Source organism: Pantherophis guttatus, chromosome 8 (assembly GCF_059756535.1).
Source record: "Pantherophis guttatus breed Tessera chromosome 8, ASM5975653v1, whole genome shotgun sequence".
In the NCBI taxonomy this organism is placed as follows: Eukaryota; Metazoa; Chordata; class Lepidosauria; order Squamata; family Colubridae; genus Pantherophis; species Pantherophis guttatus.
The window spans coordinates 81,073,446-81,088,022 of NC_142070.1; the positions used below are offsets into that span (position 1 = coordinate 81,073,446).

General features: G+C 47.2%; 1 protein-coding gene across 2 annotated transcripts in view; it reads right to left on the minus strand.

The window, feature by feature from the left end:
- RGS12 (regulator of G protein signaling 12) overlaps nt 1–14,481 on the minus strand; it is a 58,883-nt gene extending 44,402 nt beyond the window's left edge. For both annotated transcript variants that reach the window (XR_015729288.1, XM_087875541.1), the window contains exons 1-3: nt 14,378–14,481; nt 6,352–8,258; nt 203–322 (exon numbers count right to left, since the gene is read on the minus strand). Coding sequence is in view for 1 of the 2 variants with exons in the window: in XM_087875541.1 (XP_087731667.1) it covers nt 203–322; nt 6,352–8,181 (1,950 nt within the window). In the remaining variant the exon portion in view is untranslated. The remainder of the gene's footprint in view (nt 1–202; nt 323–6,351; nt 8,259–14,377) is intronic.
- Nucleotides 14,482–14,577: the final 96 nt, after the last annotated feature.

Consider the following 14,577-nt stretch of genomic DNA (forward strand, 5'->3'; position numbering starts at 1 on the left):
CAACCAACCAACCTCTCTGTATGAAAATCTTTGCAGTTACGAGTACTAAACGTTGCTAAGAAAAGCAGAAGGCAAGACCCAAAAACGAGGAAGCGTAAAGTGACTTCAAGGCAGAGTATCCAGAAGTACATTTGTGCTTAATTTTCCTGCATCAAAATGAACTGTGCACGGACCACTTTCGCTCCGAAATCATGAAAGTTACCTCAAGATCCTCGAGCGAGCGGGTAACGCTGAATCTCTTGGAGCGCCCAAACGATCGCCGAGCCGAAGAGGAGTGATGGAAGAGTTGAACCAATCCGAAAGCGGGTCCGAATTTTGCGCCCTAAATCAGCCACAAAAACAAGACATTGAATGTAGGTTTCCGCCTGCGTTCTTCGTGATCTGTTTCCCCTGGTACTTCCTTGAAAGCAGATTTTTATGAAGCGTTATTTTAAAACCCGTTCCCGACGCACACAGGAGAAGAAAGACAAAAGTGTTGGGGGCACCAGAAGCATTCGTTAAAGCCAGTTTTCCCCGATTTTACGACCTTTCTTGTTGCTAAGTGAATCACTGCGGATCAATGGTAGGATTCAAATAATTTAACAACTGGTTCTCTGCCCTAATGATCGTTTAGGTGGGCGTGGCCATAGCGGGCGTGGCCAGGGGGTGTGACAGGCAGCATTTGGCCTCCTGCACCCCCCTGGGAGCAGAAACAGGCTGTGGGGGGGAGACGTGCTGCCCCCCCCACAGCCCGTTTTGGGCCTAGTAGGCCTCCCTGCAGCCTCCTGGGAGTGAAAATGGGCCGCAGGGGAGCCGTGCCTCCACCTCACACCCTGTTTTGGGCCTAGGAGGCCTCCCTGCACTTACCTGGGAGCCAAAATGCAGCACATGGGGACTCCTGGAAGGGGCAGTTTAACTATCGGGTTCACCCGAATTGGCCCGAACCGGTTGAATCCCACTGACGGCAGTTGATAAATTAGTAACCCGGATGTTAAGCAAACCTGGTTTCCCTATTGACTTCGCTAGTCAGAAGGTCGCAAAAGGAGATCCACGTGATCTTGGGAACCCAGCGACGGTCCTAGATATGAGCCAGTTGCCAAGCTTCATGATCATGGGAATACTGCAAAGGCCGTAATTGTGGAAAATGTTTTTTTCTGTGCCGTTTGTAACTTTGAACGGTCACTAAATAAACCGTGGTAAGGCGGTGGGTGGAATTTCAACGGTTTGGATGTTAACTGGGAGCGACAGAAGAGAATATTCGTACCTCAGGGTTGAACTGTGGGGTCCTTGATGCCCTCTGAGCTGCAGATGTTTCATGACCCACCGAGCATTAACTTTTGCATGCTACAGCAGTGGCTAAAATTGTGGAAACCCTTTTGGGAAAAGTGTATTTTTGAGGTTTGATGGCTAATAACACCACTTTTTTTTTTTTTTTTAGAGTTTCAAGAGAATCCTATTCCACTCCTGGAATGGCCTGGGAATAGCCCAGACCTTCTTATCCCAATGGAAAATCTATGGAGCCGACTAAAGAAACTGGTTAGTCAGAAGCGACCCAGCAATAAAACCCAGTTAATAGAAGCCATCATTCCATCTTGGTTTCACATTAGAACAGCTACAGAACTCAAAGACTTGGTTCCCTCCATGGGAAGACGTTGTAAGGCCGTCATTTATGCTAAAGGTTACCCAACGAAGTATTAACTGACACGATGATAATTTTTGTATATCTCTTTTTTTTTTCTACGTGTTTCACTTTTCTTCTTTATACCGTAACAGCTATTCTAATAGCAAATCCTTCATAAAAGTTATTGCAATACATTCTTGATTAAATTAACTTTCCATTGATATATAATTTTATGGTAAAGATAAAGGTAAAGGTTCCCCTCGCACATATGTGCTAGTCGTTCCCGACTCTAGGGGGCAATGCTCATCTCCGTTTCAAAGCCGAAGAGCCAGCGCTGTCCGAAGACGTCTCCGTGGTCATGTGGCTGGCGTGACTCAACGCCAAAGGCGCACAGAACGCTGTTCCCTTCCCACCAAAGGTGGTCCCTATTTTTCTACTTCCATTTTTTACCTGCTTTCGAACTGCTAGGTTGGCAGAAGCTGGGACAAGTCACGGGAGCTCACCCCGTTACACGGCACGAGGGATTTGAACCGCTGAACTGCCGACCTTTCGATCGACAAGCTCAGCATCTTAGCTGCTGAGTCACCGCGCCCCTTTTAATTTTATGGTACTACTCCCCCCCCCCCAAAAATGGTGTTATTAGTTAGTTTTAGAAAATACACTTTTCCCAAAAGGTTTCCACAATTTTGGCCACTACTGTCATTCTACCATGTAGTTTGCTGAGTTTTGGACTCCAACTCCCATGAGCCCCAGGCAAGACAGCCAAAGGTAGGTCAAGATGACCTTCAGGATAATACTTGGTAGCCTCCATCCTTGATGCTTCTGAGCGCATCGAAGCAACTCAGATGATGTGTGGTGTCAGGGGGCATTAAAGTGGCCCTATTTGATGCCTCCATCTTCTGCCGTGTTGTAACGTCCATCGAAAACAAGGAGGACATGCTCTCCTCTTCAATGGGATGACTTCAGGATCATAAGTTTGGACAGACAGTCCTTGACTTACAACAGTCCATTTACTGACCGTTCAAAGTTGCAACGGCCCTGGAAAAAAAGGGACTCGCTGTGTGACCGTTTTTCACACTTGCGACCTTCGCAGCTGCCCCATGATCATGGGATCAAAATTTAGATGCTTGGCAAACTGGCTCATACTTACGACCGTTGCAGTATCCCGGGATCATGTGATTCCCTTTTTTGCGACCTTCTCACAAGCAGCGCTGGGTGGGGGATTCTGGGAGTTAAAGTCCACCCATCTTCAAGCTTCCAAGGTTGGGAAACACTGCAATAAATCCTTCCATTCCCCACTATCCTGTCTGAGCTGAAGAAGCTTCTTGGATGAGAAGTGAAATGTCTTCAGAGAAAACAAGAAAGTCCAGTTGCCTCCTGAAAAAGCACCTCGCAAACGTCTCGCTTAACAACAGAAATGTTGGGCTTGCTCCTGTGGTTGTATGTCGAGGACTACCTGTGTTGTCCAGTGATTGATGGATCACTTTCGGCTATTTATTTTGGAAGAATATTAGCTCTAGCACTTGGAGCGGTGCGGTGGCCTAGAGGTGGAGCTCTCGCCTCACAATCAGGAGGCTGTGAGTTCGATCCTAGTAGAGGCAGATATTTCTCTCTCTGGCCACAATGAGAATATATCTGCTGAACAAAACTCCGTACTGGCGACAGGAAGGGCATCCGGCCAGTAAAACACACTGCTAGCTCCGTTCAGTTGCCCAGACTCCACCCCCCCGCAAGGGATTATGGGGTCGTTAAAAGAAGATGATGATGATTAGCTCTAGCACTTGGTAGGCACTCGATAAAATAATCGTTTCTTGCACTCACGTTCACCTCAAGAGATCCCTCATTCCAAGTCATTAGGAGGAGCTGATATTTGATGAAATACTATATTTTTCGGACTATAAGATGTCCGAAAACTGTAAGACTATAAGACTATAAGATTTCCTCTTCTAAATTTAGAAGAGGAAAGCAACAAAAAAAGATTTTTGGTCTCCCTCTTTTCGGGCCTTTTCCAGCCTTTTTTGAACGGGCTGAAAAAAGCCTTGAAAACAGGCCGAAAAAAGCCTCAAAAATGGACCAAAAAAAGCCCCCAAAACAGGCCAAAGAAAGCCTTGAAAATGGGCAGAAAAAAGCCTTGGAAAACAGTCCGGAAAAATCCTTGAAAACAGTCCAAAAAAATCCTTGAAAAGGGGCCGAAAAAATCCTCAAATACGGGTCGAAAAAAGCCCCCAAAACAGGCCCCAAAAAGCCTTGAAAACGGCCCGAAAAGCCTCAAAAATGGGCCAAAAAAGCCCCCAAAACGGGCCAAAAAAGCCCCCAAAACGGGCCAAAAAAAGACCTGAAAAAGGTCGAAAAAGGCCTGAATATGGGGCGTACAGAGGCCAAGAAATGGCCGGCGGGTAGGCGGGGATTCGGCAATATTCGGTCTATAAAACGCACAGACATTTTCACCCCCTTTTTGGAGACAAAAAAGGACGTCTTATAGTCCAAAAAATACGGTAGTCCAGAGATACTTGCTGATGCACGAACAACGCTAACACAACTGCATAACCCTACATCAAGTTCTTTTTTGTTGTGTAATTATATTGGCCGATCTTTGTTTCCATTTGCAAGGTTTCAAGTTCTTTGTCGAGCAAAATTAGCGGCAGCTGGGATTTGTTTAGCGTTGGATTACACCAGCAATGTAAATTTTCTTAATTGCAGGGTTGCGTTCTATTTTTAAACAATAGAATCTAAAAACGTCCTTATTACGGGGTGCTGTGAATTTGAGAGAGAGACGGGGGGGAAAACACATTTTCTGAAATGGTAAAACGCTTGAAATAGCAGCCCTCCGACGTCCCGGCAGAAAGTTCACGCTCGCCATTATGCCGCCTCCACTCTGCAACTCTGAGCACGCCATTGGGGTGGATCCAGATTTAGGCCTGTACATTTGGTAAGGAACAAATTGTCCCAAAAGTGTTGTTTTTTTTTTCCAAGAGGCAACTGGACTTTCTTGTTTTTTCTTTTGAAGGTGTTTCGCTTCTCATCCAAGAAGCTTTTCCAGCTCTGACTGGATGGTGGGGAATGGAAGGATTGATATTCCTTCTGTTATGGAATGATGAGACCAAACAACATTCCTGGGTCAGCCAGAGACAGTTTATTGCGCAGTTTCAGAATCAGATTTTGTATCTGCAATTCTGAACCAAGAAGAGCTCTGATACAACTGCTTTTATACATATCCAAGACATAAAGGATTTTGTGAGCACAGCAGTTTCCCATATACGGTTAACATACATTTGTCACATGATAATTGATACTTTCTAAATTACTAAATTCCTACATTATTTTCTAGTTCATAAGATTATCTTAGCTAAACAACCTTCCTCAATTCTGTGATCGCTGATGTGTAGATTCATGGCTGCTTTGGATAATAAGTAACTTTTGTTTCATATGGATGTCCTTGCATCCTTGACAGCTAGGCCCCTCAGAAGATATATATTACCAAGAATGGAATTTAGCTGACTTAGTGTAATCTCTAAACAAGCACATTTCTTTTTTATAATAATGTGAATAAAGAGGGCCCTTCAGTGTTCATATAGCTGACCCTGTACTATTCCTACATCATTCACATTACTTCCATTATTGAGGCCACATGGAGGCTTGTCTGTGTCCTCAGGGTCACCTGACTAGTGTAAATGGTTCCTGTCGTCTGCAATTTTCCCTATGGAAATCCATTCCTACTCTCACACCATTCAAAGGATGTTCATCCCAAATTGTATAGCTGAAAGTAGATAAAAGGAAGAAGGAAGGAAGGAAGGAGGGAAGGAAGGAAGGAAGGACGGACGGACAATAGCGGTAGCATTTAGATTTATATACTACTTCACAGTGCTTTACACCCTTTCTAAGCAATATGTGTGAGTGTGTGTGTATGTATATGTATGAATTTTTCAGATTAGAAGATGCACTTTTTTGTCTCCCAAAAGAGGGTGAAAATGTCTGCCCATCTTATAGACCAAATATTGGCAAAGCCCTGCCCACGAAACGGGCCAAAAAGCCTCGAAAATGGGTCAAAAAGCCTCAAAAATGGGCCAAAAAAAGCTTCAAAAACAGGCCCCAAAAAGCCTCAAAAAGGGGCCAAAAAGCCTCAGAAATAAGCCATAAAAAGCCTCAAAAAGGGGCCCAAAAAGCCTCAAAACAGGCCAAAAAAGCCTCAAAAACAGGCCAAAAAAGCCTCAAACACAGGCCATAAAAAGCCTCAAAAATGGGCTGAAAAAAGCCTCAAAACGGGCCAAAGAGCCAAAAAAATGGGTCAACAAAGGCCTTGAAAATGGGCTGAAAAAAGCCTCGAAAACGGGCTGAAAAAAGCCTTGAAAATGGGCTGGAAAAGCCTCAAAACAGGCCAAAAATAGCTTTGAAAACGGGCTGAAAAGAGCCCTGAAAACGGGCCTGAAAAAAAGGCCCGCATATGGGGTGCATGGAGACCAAAAACTTTTTTGTTGTTGTTATCCCCTTCTAAATGTAGGTGCGCCTTATAGTCTGAAAAATACGGTATATAAAAAGAGTCTACTATTGCAGGAAATAAAGTAAATCACTTTCGTGTTATTGAGCAGACACTAAATGAACTATTGTAATGCAGGCCTACCTGCATTATTAACACACACACACATACATTCCCTTATTGCAGGAAATAGAAAAAGCACATTTGTGTTAGAGAACAGACACTAAATGCACTGTCTGTAAGTCAAGGACTACGCGTATTTCAAGAAGAGACGTACCTTCCTGTCTTCTTTGGGTGATCTGAAGCCGTGTCGAGAATCCAAGCGATCCTCCCTCTGAAATTCTGTCTCCGCCACTTCTTTCTTTGGGGACAGGAGATGAGGCTGACCAAAGCTGCCGCTGACCTTGTATCTGTCCGCCGGGATTTTACTCATGGGAGGCGGAAGCGTCCCGCAGTTGACGCTTGACCAGCCGTCGGTAGAATCCGTGTACGACTCTTGGTCGCTCAGGCATCCGTGCTGCCAGTCCTTCAGGACGTGAGCGGGCAACCACCTCTGATGGTCCCCCAGGTTCTTCTGACCCGGGGGCCCTGAGGTTTTAGACAAAGCGCCCGGAACGTCAACGTGAGCCGAAGACGCCAGAAATTTACTTAGGTTTTGAGATTTGTCATTCTGGAATGCGGGCCCCAATCCGACGTTTTCTTGTTCGGGACCAAAACTCCAGTGGGTATTTTGAGCTCTGTTTATTGGACTGCCCTGTAGATTGCCAAGAGTGTGTTTGTTGGAGTTGCTTCCCAAATCAACGACTAAAACCCGACTTTTTTCCTCCTGGTTGACGTTTCCGATCCCGCTGTCGCTGTTGCTGCTCATGCTGTTGTTCCGCTGGGCATCCGCTTCTCCATCCAGGAAGGCCCTGGCCCTCACCCCCTCGATGAAATCCCCCATGTCCCTGTACAGGACGGAGACGAACTGAAGGACCGGGAGAGACGACAAGGGGAACTCGAGGCAACCGTCGGTGTCCGGATCGGCTGTGCATTCCAATCCGAACCGTCGGGCGATACCCTGATGAATTTTATGACTGAAGAGTTCCGGATCCACCATAAAGACGTGACAGGATGTCCTCAAGACCGCTTCGTCCTCCGGAGCTAAGCTCGCCTCCTCAACGCTCTGCATGGTAACCAGTCCAAAAAACCTTTTGTCATCGGGACAGAGTGCGCTGAAGGCCAGTTTCTCGGCCGGGTAGGTGGCAATCACGACGGCCGGGTTTGTGCGCAGCTGAATGGCGTCGTGCATGATCTGCATGGCCACCAACGAATGGATCCTTTGCTCGGCCCGAAGGCGGCGTATGCAGCCGCGGATGGCCTGCAAGCTGTCGTACTCCAGATTTGAGCTGGAAGAAGGAAGTTCGATCGATCCCAGGTAGCCCACCACCATGGCAACGTTTAAAATGCTCGCGTCGATTCCGCAGCATTCCGGGTCCTCTGGTCCACCTTGAAAAACCGAGTCGTGATTCAAGACCTGGGGCCGCTCCTCGTTGTACGGTGCGAGGGGTTGATCGCTCTCGGGAGGAGGTTCTATTTCCAACTTGGCCCCCTCGTGAACGGACCTTTCTTTTGGTTTTGGTGCCTGCGTATCGCCAGCAGAAATATTGGCATTTTCGAAGATCATGTTGAAAATTTCACCGGATTGCATTTCCTCGACCACTTTCACCGCCCGGTTTATCCCCGGGCCTTTCAGGTCAAGCTTGGTCTTTGGCCACCCCTTCCCGTCATGAAGACCATCTTCGTCCTCGCTAGAACCAGCTTCCGCGTGACCGTAGCCTTCGGCGATGACCATGTGCAAAACCCCAGAGCATTTGCCGATCAGCTTCACTACGTCTTCGTGGGAGGCCCATTTCACGTTAATTTCGTTGATGGCAAAGATTTTATCCCCTGCCTTCAGCCCCACGTAATCTGCAGGGCTTCCTTTTAAAACAGAATTCAGCACGCAGGGAGCTTGGCCAGAAAGAGTAAAACCATATCCCGCTCTCCCTCGGGCAATTTCGACATTTCGGATGCTGGAGCTGTGAGCGCGCAGCCGCCGTTTCGGCTTCTCTCCTGGTCTGTACATGCTGGGATTTGGTCGGGCCAGAAAACCTCTCCAGAATTACATTTTTGCGGGCTATCGAATCCGAATCTTCACTTGTCCTAAAGGAAAAAAAGAACATCCAAAAAAAAAAGAGGTTGAGACTTTGGAAAAATAGATAATAGAATTCTTTATTGGCCGAGTGTGATTGGACACACAAGGAATTTGCCTTCGGTGTTTGAATTTGTCTTTGCTAACTGAGTTTTGCCCCTTTTTACGAACTTCCCTGCTGCCGTTGGTAAGTGAATCACGACAGCTGGCCAGTTAGTCACCCAGTTGGGAGGTGAACCTGGCTTCCCCCCCTTGACTCAACTTACGAACGTAGCGGACCCCAACATTTCTGTCACTAAGGGAGGTCGTTTGTGTGAGTTTTGTCTCATTTTACGACTTTTCTTGCCACCATCGTTAAGCGAATCACTGATGTCGTTCAGTTTGCCAGACGGTCCTGAAGCGACTCTGGCTTCCCCCGCGGACTTTGCTGGTTAGGTCGCCAAAGCGGATCATGTAACATCTCCCCCAGGACCACTACGACTGTCATAAATACGAGTCAGTCATCAAACATCTGAGTTTTGATCACGTGACTGCGGGGATGCTGCAATGGTTGGAAGTTTGAAAAACGGTCGTAACTCACTTTTTTTCAGGGCCGATGTAACTCTGAACGGTCACTAAACGAAGAAAACCGTTGTAAGTCCAGGACTGCCTATCCTACAAACCCATGGGCTGGCGTATTGACTGAGTTATCCCAAGAGAGAAAGAAAAGAGAGAAAGAAAAGAGAGAAAGAAAAGAGAGAACGAAAAAGGCAGCCATGTCTCCTCACTTTCCTCTGCTTCGTTAGGGAGCCGAGTGGCCAAAATTGTGGAAATTGTGTATTTTCTAAAACAAACTAATCACTTTTTTGGGGGGGAGTAGTACCATAAAATGATATATCAACGGAAAGATAATTCAATCAAGAATGTCATGCAATAACTTTTAGGAAGGATTTGCTACGAGAATAGCAGTTACAGGACAAAGAAGAAAAGTGAAACATGTAGAAAAAACGAGATATACAAAAATGATCCCCATGTCAGTGAATCCTTCGTTGGGTAACTTTTAGCATGAATGACGGCCTTACAACGTAAGGGGGCCAGCTCACTCCGTTGCCTTCCTTCCTTCCTCTTCTCTTTCTTTCCTTCCTTCCTTCTTTCGTTTGATCCCTCCCTCCCTCCTTTTCCCTTCCTTTCTTGTTTACACCTCCCTTCCACTTCCCTCCCTCCCTCCTTTTCTCCGTCTTTTGCTCCCTCCCTCCTTTTTCCTTCCCTCCTTCCCTTTCTACCCTTCCCTCCCTTCCTGTTTTATCCTTCCTTTCCTTTTTTCCCTACTTTTCTTTCGCTCATTCCCTCCCTTTTCCTTCCTCCCCTCTCTACGCCTCCCTCCCTCCTGTCCTTCCTGTTTTTTCCTTCCTTCCTTTCCTCTGTCTCTTTTCTTTCCTTCTTTTGCTCTCTTCCTTTTTCCTTCCTTCCTTTCCTTTCTACCGCTTCCTCTCACTTCCCTCTTCCCTCCTTTTTTCCTGTTCTTCCTGCCTTCCCTCCCTTTTTTCCTTCTTTCTTTTGCTCCCTCCCTCTTTTCCCTTCCTTCCTTCCCCGTCTACCTCCCCTCTCCCTTCCCTCCCTCCCTTCCTGTTTTTTCTTACCTCGTCTTTTGCTCCCTCCCTCCCTTTACCTCCCTTTCTTCCCTTTCTACCCCTCCCTCCCTACCTGTTTTTTCCACCCTCCCTTCTTTCCTATTTTTTGCTCTCTCCCTCCCTTTACCTTCCTTCCTTCCCTTTCTACCCCTCTCCCTCCTTCCTTCTTTCCTTTCCTTCTTTCTTTTGCTCCCTCCCTCACTTTTCCTTCCTGTTTTTTCCTTCCTTCCTTCCCTCTTTCTTTCCTTCTTTTGTTCTCCTCCCTTTTCCTTCCTCCCCTTTCTACTCCTCCCACCCTCCCTTCCCTCTTTTCTTTTCTTCTCTTTCCCTCTCCGTTTTCCTTCCTCCCTCTCTACCCCTCCCTCCCTCCTTTCCTCCCTCCCTCCCGTCCTTCCTGTTTTTTTCCTTCCGTCCTTCCTTCACTCGCTCTTTTCTTTCCTTCTTTCTTTCAGTTCTCTCCCTCCCTTTTCCTTCCTTCCCCTTCGACCCCTCCTTCCTTTCCTGTTTTTTCCTCCCGCCCTTCTTTCATTTTTTTGCTCCCTCCCTCCCTTTTCCTTCCTGTTTTTTCCATCCTTCCTTCCCTCTTTTCTTTCCTTCTCTTTCCCTCTCCCTCCCTTTTCCTTCCTTCCCTCTCTACCCCTCCCTCCCTCCCGTCCTTCCTGTTCTTTTTTCTTTCTGTCCTTCCTTCACTCCCTTTTTCCTTTCCTTCTTTCTTTCGTTCTCTCCCTCCCTTTTCCTTCCTCCCCTCTCTACCCCTCCCTCCTTCCCACAGAATTTCCCCATCTTGAAGACCAGCAGACTTCAACTCTGGCAGGCCAGACTGGAGATTCTGGAGCCGAGTCCAGCCGCTGAGGTGGCCTGGAGCAGTGGCCACCCCTGGCCAGGTCAAACAGGGCCAGCCAGACTTGTGAAGCTCGGGAAAGGCCACCACACCTGCGTGCAATTATCAAAGGGCTTTATTGAGCAAAGGGAGGCAGAGCTCAAAGGCATTTTAGCGCACAGCTATTATTCTAGGATAATGATTAGTTCTCAAGACTGATAATTAAGAAGCAAACACAAGGAAGGGTATTATGAAAGAAAGATAACAGATGGGATAGAAAGTACAGATAGTCCTCGACCTACAACGGTTCACTTAGTGACCATCCGAAGTTACAACACCATTTGAAAAAAAAGCGACCCGTGACCGTTTTTTTTACTTACGACCACGACAACATCCCCAGGGTCATGTGATCAAAATTCGGATGATTGACAGCTGACTCACATTTACGACGTCCCGGGGGTGGAGGGGGTGTCACGCGGTCCCTTTTTGGGGCCTTCTGAGGCGCAGAATCCACGGGGAAAAGTAGATTGACTTTACAAACCGTGTGCAGGGATTCCCTTCACCAAGGCGGCGAGGAAAGTCGTAACAATGGGGCGAAGCTCACTCTACGAATGTCTCACTTAGCGACATAAATATGTGGCTCAATTGTGATTCGTGCGATGAGGACTGCCTGTATTCCTGACATCGGTATGAGGCAAGAGAGTAGATAATAGTGATTTATTATAATTATTTATCATTTATTATACCACAAAACCAAAGAAGAATATGGAGAAGTTTGAATAATACCAAGAGGAGGAGGAAGAGCACTTAGATTTATATACCGTTTCACCGTGCTTTACAGCTTTCTCTAAGCGGTTTACAGAGTCAGTATATTGTCTGGATCCTCATTTAAACAACCTCGGAAGGATGGAAGGCTGAGTCAACCTTGAGCCGGTCAGGATCGAACTTCCTGGAGTGAGCAGTGAGTTAGCCTGCAATACTGCATTCTAACCACTGAGAAGGAAGGAAGGAAGGAAGGAAGGAAGGAAGGAAGGAAGGAAGGAAGGAAGGAAAAGGAAGGAAGGAAATGAAAAGGAAGGAAACAAAAAGGAAGGAAGAGGGAGGGAAGAAAGGAAAGAAAGAAACAAAAAGGAAAGAAGGCAATGAAAAGGAAGGGAACAAAAAGGAAGGAAGAGGTAGGGAGAGAAGAAAAGAAAGAAACAAAAAGGAAGGAAGGAAGAAATTGAAAAGGAAGGAAACAAAAAGAAGGAAGAGGGAAGGAAGCAAAGTAACAAAAAGGAAGGAAGGCAATGAAAAGGAAGGAAACAAAAAGGAAGGAAGAGGGAGGGAAGGAAAGGAAAAACAAAAAGGAAGGAAGGAAAAATGAAAAGGAAGGAAATGAAAACAAAAAGCAAGGAAGGAAGGAAAGAAATGAAAAGGAAGGAAGGAAGGAAATGAAAAGGAAGGAGACGAAAAGGAAGGAAGAGGGAGGGAAGGAAAGAAACAAAAAGGTAGGAAGGAAATGAAAAGGAAGGAAGGAAATAAAAAGGAAGGAGACAGAAAGGACGGAAGAGGGAGGGAAGTAAAGAAAGGAAAAGGAAGGAAGGAAACAAAAAGGAAGGAAACAAAAAGGAAGGAAGAGGGAGAGAGGGAGAGGAAGGAAGGAAGGAAGGAAGAAAGATAGCAAGAGCCTTTAGTGCCCACAGGACCCATTGGGTGCTCTGAGTCTCATCCTGCGCCTGGATGTGGTGCTGTGTTTCCCAAAGAACCTAGCAAGGTCAACCTAGGAAACTTGAGGCTGGCCAGGAATTCGAGCATTTAAAATGCCCGCTGTAATCTAGGTGTCCCATGGAAACGCTGATAACGGGAACAAAAGCAAAAGCAAAAGCAAATGGGAAACAAGACAGAAGCAAATCCAAGTTTCTAAGCAGCCCCTGAAGCCAGACCTCGAATGAAATTCAGCCTCTTATTTCGCTTACTCAGCCCTGCCAAGAAGGAGGAAGCCGGCGTTTTGCAAAGGAAGCCCTGGGGAAGAAAATGCAAGAAACCAGGAAAGATTCTCGGAAGCAGACAGGCAGTCTGCTTTGCAAGACAGGGAGTCCTCAACTTATGACAAGTTTGTTTAGCGACCGTCCGAAGTTACCACGGCACTGGATAAGGGGACTTGGGTCCGCTTTTCACGCTTACGGTCACGGCAGCATCCCCGCAGTCACGTGATCAAAATTCGGACGCTTGGCAACTGATTCATATTTACGACGGTTGCAGTGTTTCACATTTATGACGGTTGCAGTGTCCCTGGGGTCATGGGATCCCCTTTTTTGCGACCTTCGGATGAACAAAGCTCAACAGGGAAGCCAATTCAGTTAACAACCGGGTGACTAACTTAATCGCGGCGGTGATTCACTTAACAACGGTGGCGAGAAAGGTCGTAAAGTGGGGCAAAGCTCACTTAAGGAATGTCTCGCTTAGCAACGGGAATTTGGGGCTCAATTGTGGTCGTATGTCGAGGACTGCTTCAGCTGGAAGAGGGGAAGAGAACCATGAACTTCTCCGAGCAGCCCCAAGGGTCTTCCCCCTCCCACTCCCCCCAAAAGCAGCGCCCACCACCCTGGTGCAGCCTGGAAGTTGGAGCTTTGCCAGGGGGAAGAGAGAGAGGAAAAAGAAAGGAGGGGAAAAAAGGGGTGGGAAGGGGTAGGAGGAGTGGAAGGAGGAACAGAAGGGAAAGGGGGAAGAGAGGGGAAGGGAAGCAGGAGGGGAGAGAAGGGAGGGGAAAGCAGAGGAAAGGGAAAGGGAGAAAAGAAAGGGAAAGGAAGGGGCAAAGGAGGAAAGGAAGAAGGGTAGGAGAGGGGAAGAGAAGGAGGGAAGGGTTAGGGAAGGGAAGGGAAGGGAAGGAAAAAAGAGGAAGGAAAGGAAAGGAAGGAGATAAGGCAAGGAAGAATGGAAGGGAGAAAGGAAAGGAATGGAGGAATGGAGGGAGGGGAAGGAAGGAAGAAAGGTAAGGCAAGGAAGAGTGAAAGGAAAGGAAGGGAAGGGTAAGGAAAGGAAAGGAAAGGAAATTAATGGGAAGGGAAGGGAACGGAAGGGAAGGGAAGGAGAAAGGAAAGGAAAGGAAAGGAAAGGAAAAGAAGGAAAAGGAAAAGAAGAGAAAGGAAAGGAAAGGAAAAAAAGGAAAAGAAAGGAAAGGAAAGGAAAAAAAGGAAAAGAAAGGAAAGGAAAGGAAGAAAGAAAAGAGGAAGGAAAGGAAAGGAAAGGAAAGAAAGGAAAAGAAAAGAAAAGAAAGAAAGGGAGGAGGAAAGAAAGGAAAGGAAGAAAAGAGGAAGGAAAGAGGGAAGAAAGGAAAGGAAAAAGGGAAAAGGAAAGGAAAAAAGAGAAAGGCAAGGTGGGAAGGAGGGAGGGAAGGAAGGAAAAAAGGAAAAGGAAGGAAATGAAAATAAAAAGGAAGGAGAGAAGGAAGGAAAAGGAAAAAAAGAGGAAAGGAAAAGAAAGAAAGGAGGCAAGGGAAAGAGAAAGGGATAGAAAGAAAGAAAGATAAAAGAAAGAAAGAAAGAAAGAAAGAAAGAAAGAAAGAAAGAAAGAAAGAAAGGAAAGGCCAGAGCCCCCCCCCCAGGGGTTGCGAGAAGGGCGCCCCTTCCCCCAAGCCCTCCCCCCTCCCCTCCCCTCCCCTCCTTCCCGCGGAGGGTCTCCCTCGCCCCCCGCCCGCCCTTTGTCCGCCGCCGCTCACCTCCGCCGCCTCCGTTGCCGCCGCCTCCCTCGGCCCCCGTTGCCAGGGCGACGCGCGCCGCCGCTGTCAATCACCCGCCGGGGCTCCGGCCCTCCCACCCTCCCGCCAGCCGGCGTGGCAGCGTCCTGCCTGCGGACTACGGCTCCCGGCATGCAACGCGCCCGAGAGAGAGAGAAAAGTGGGGGGGAACGCCCCCCTCG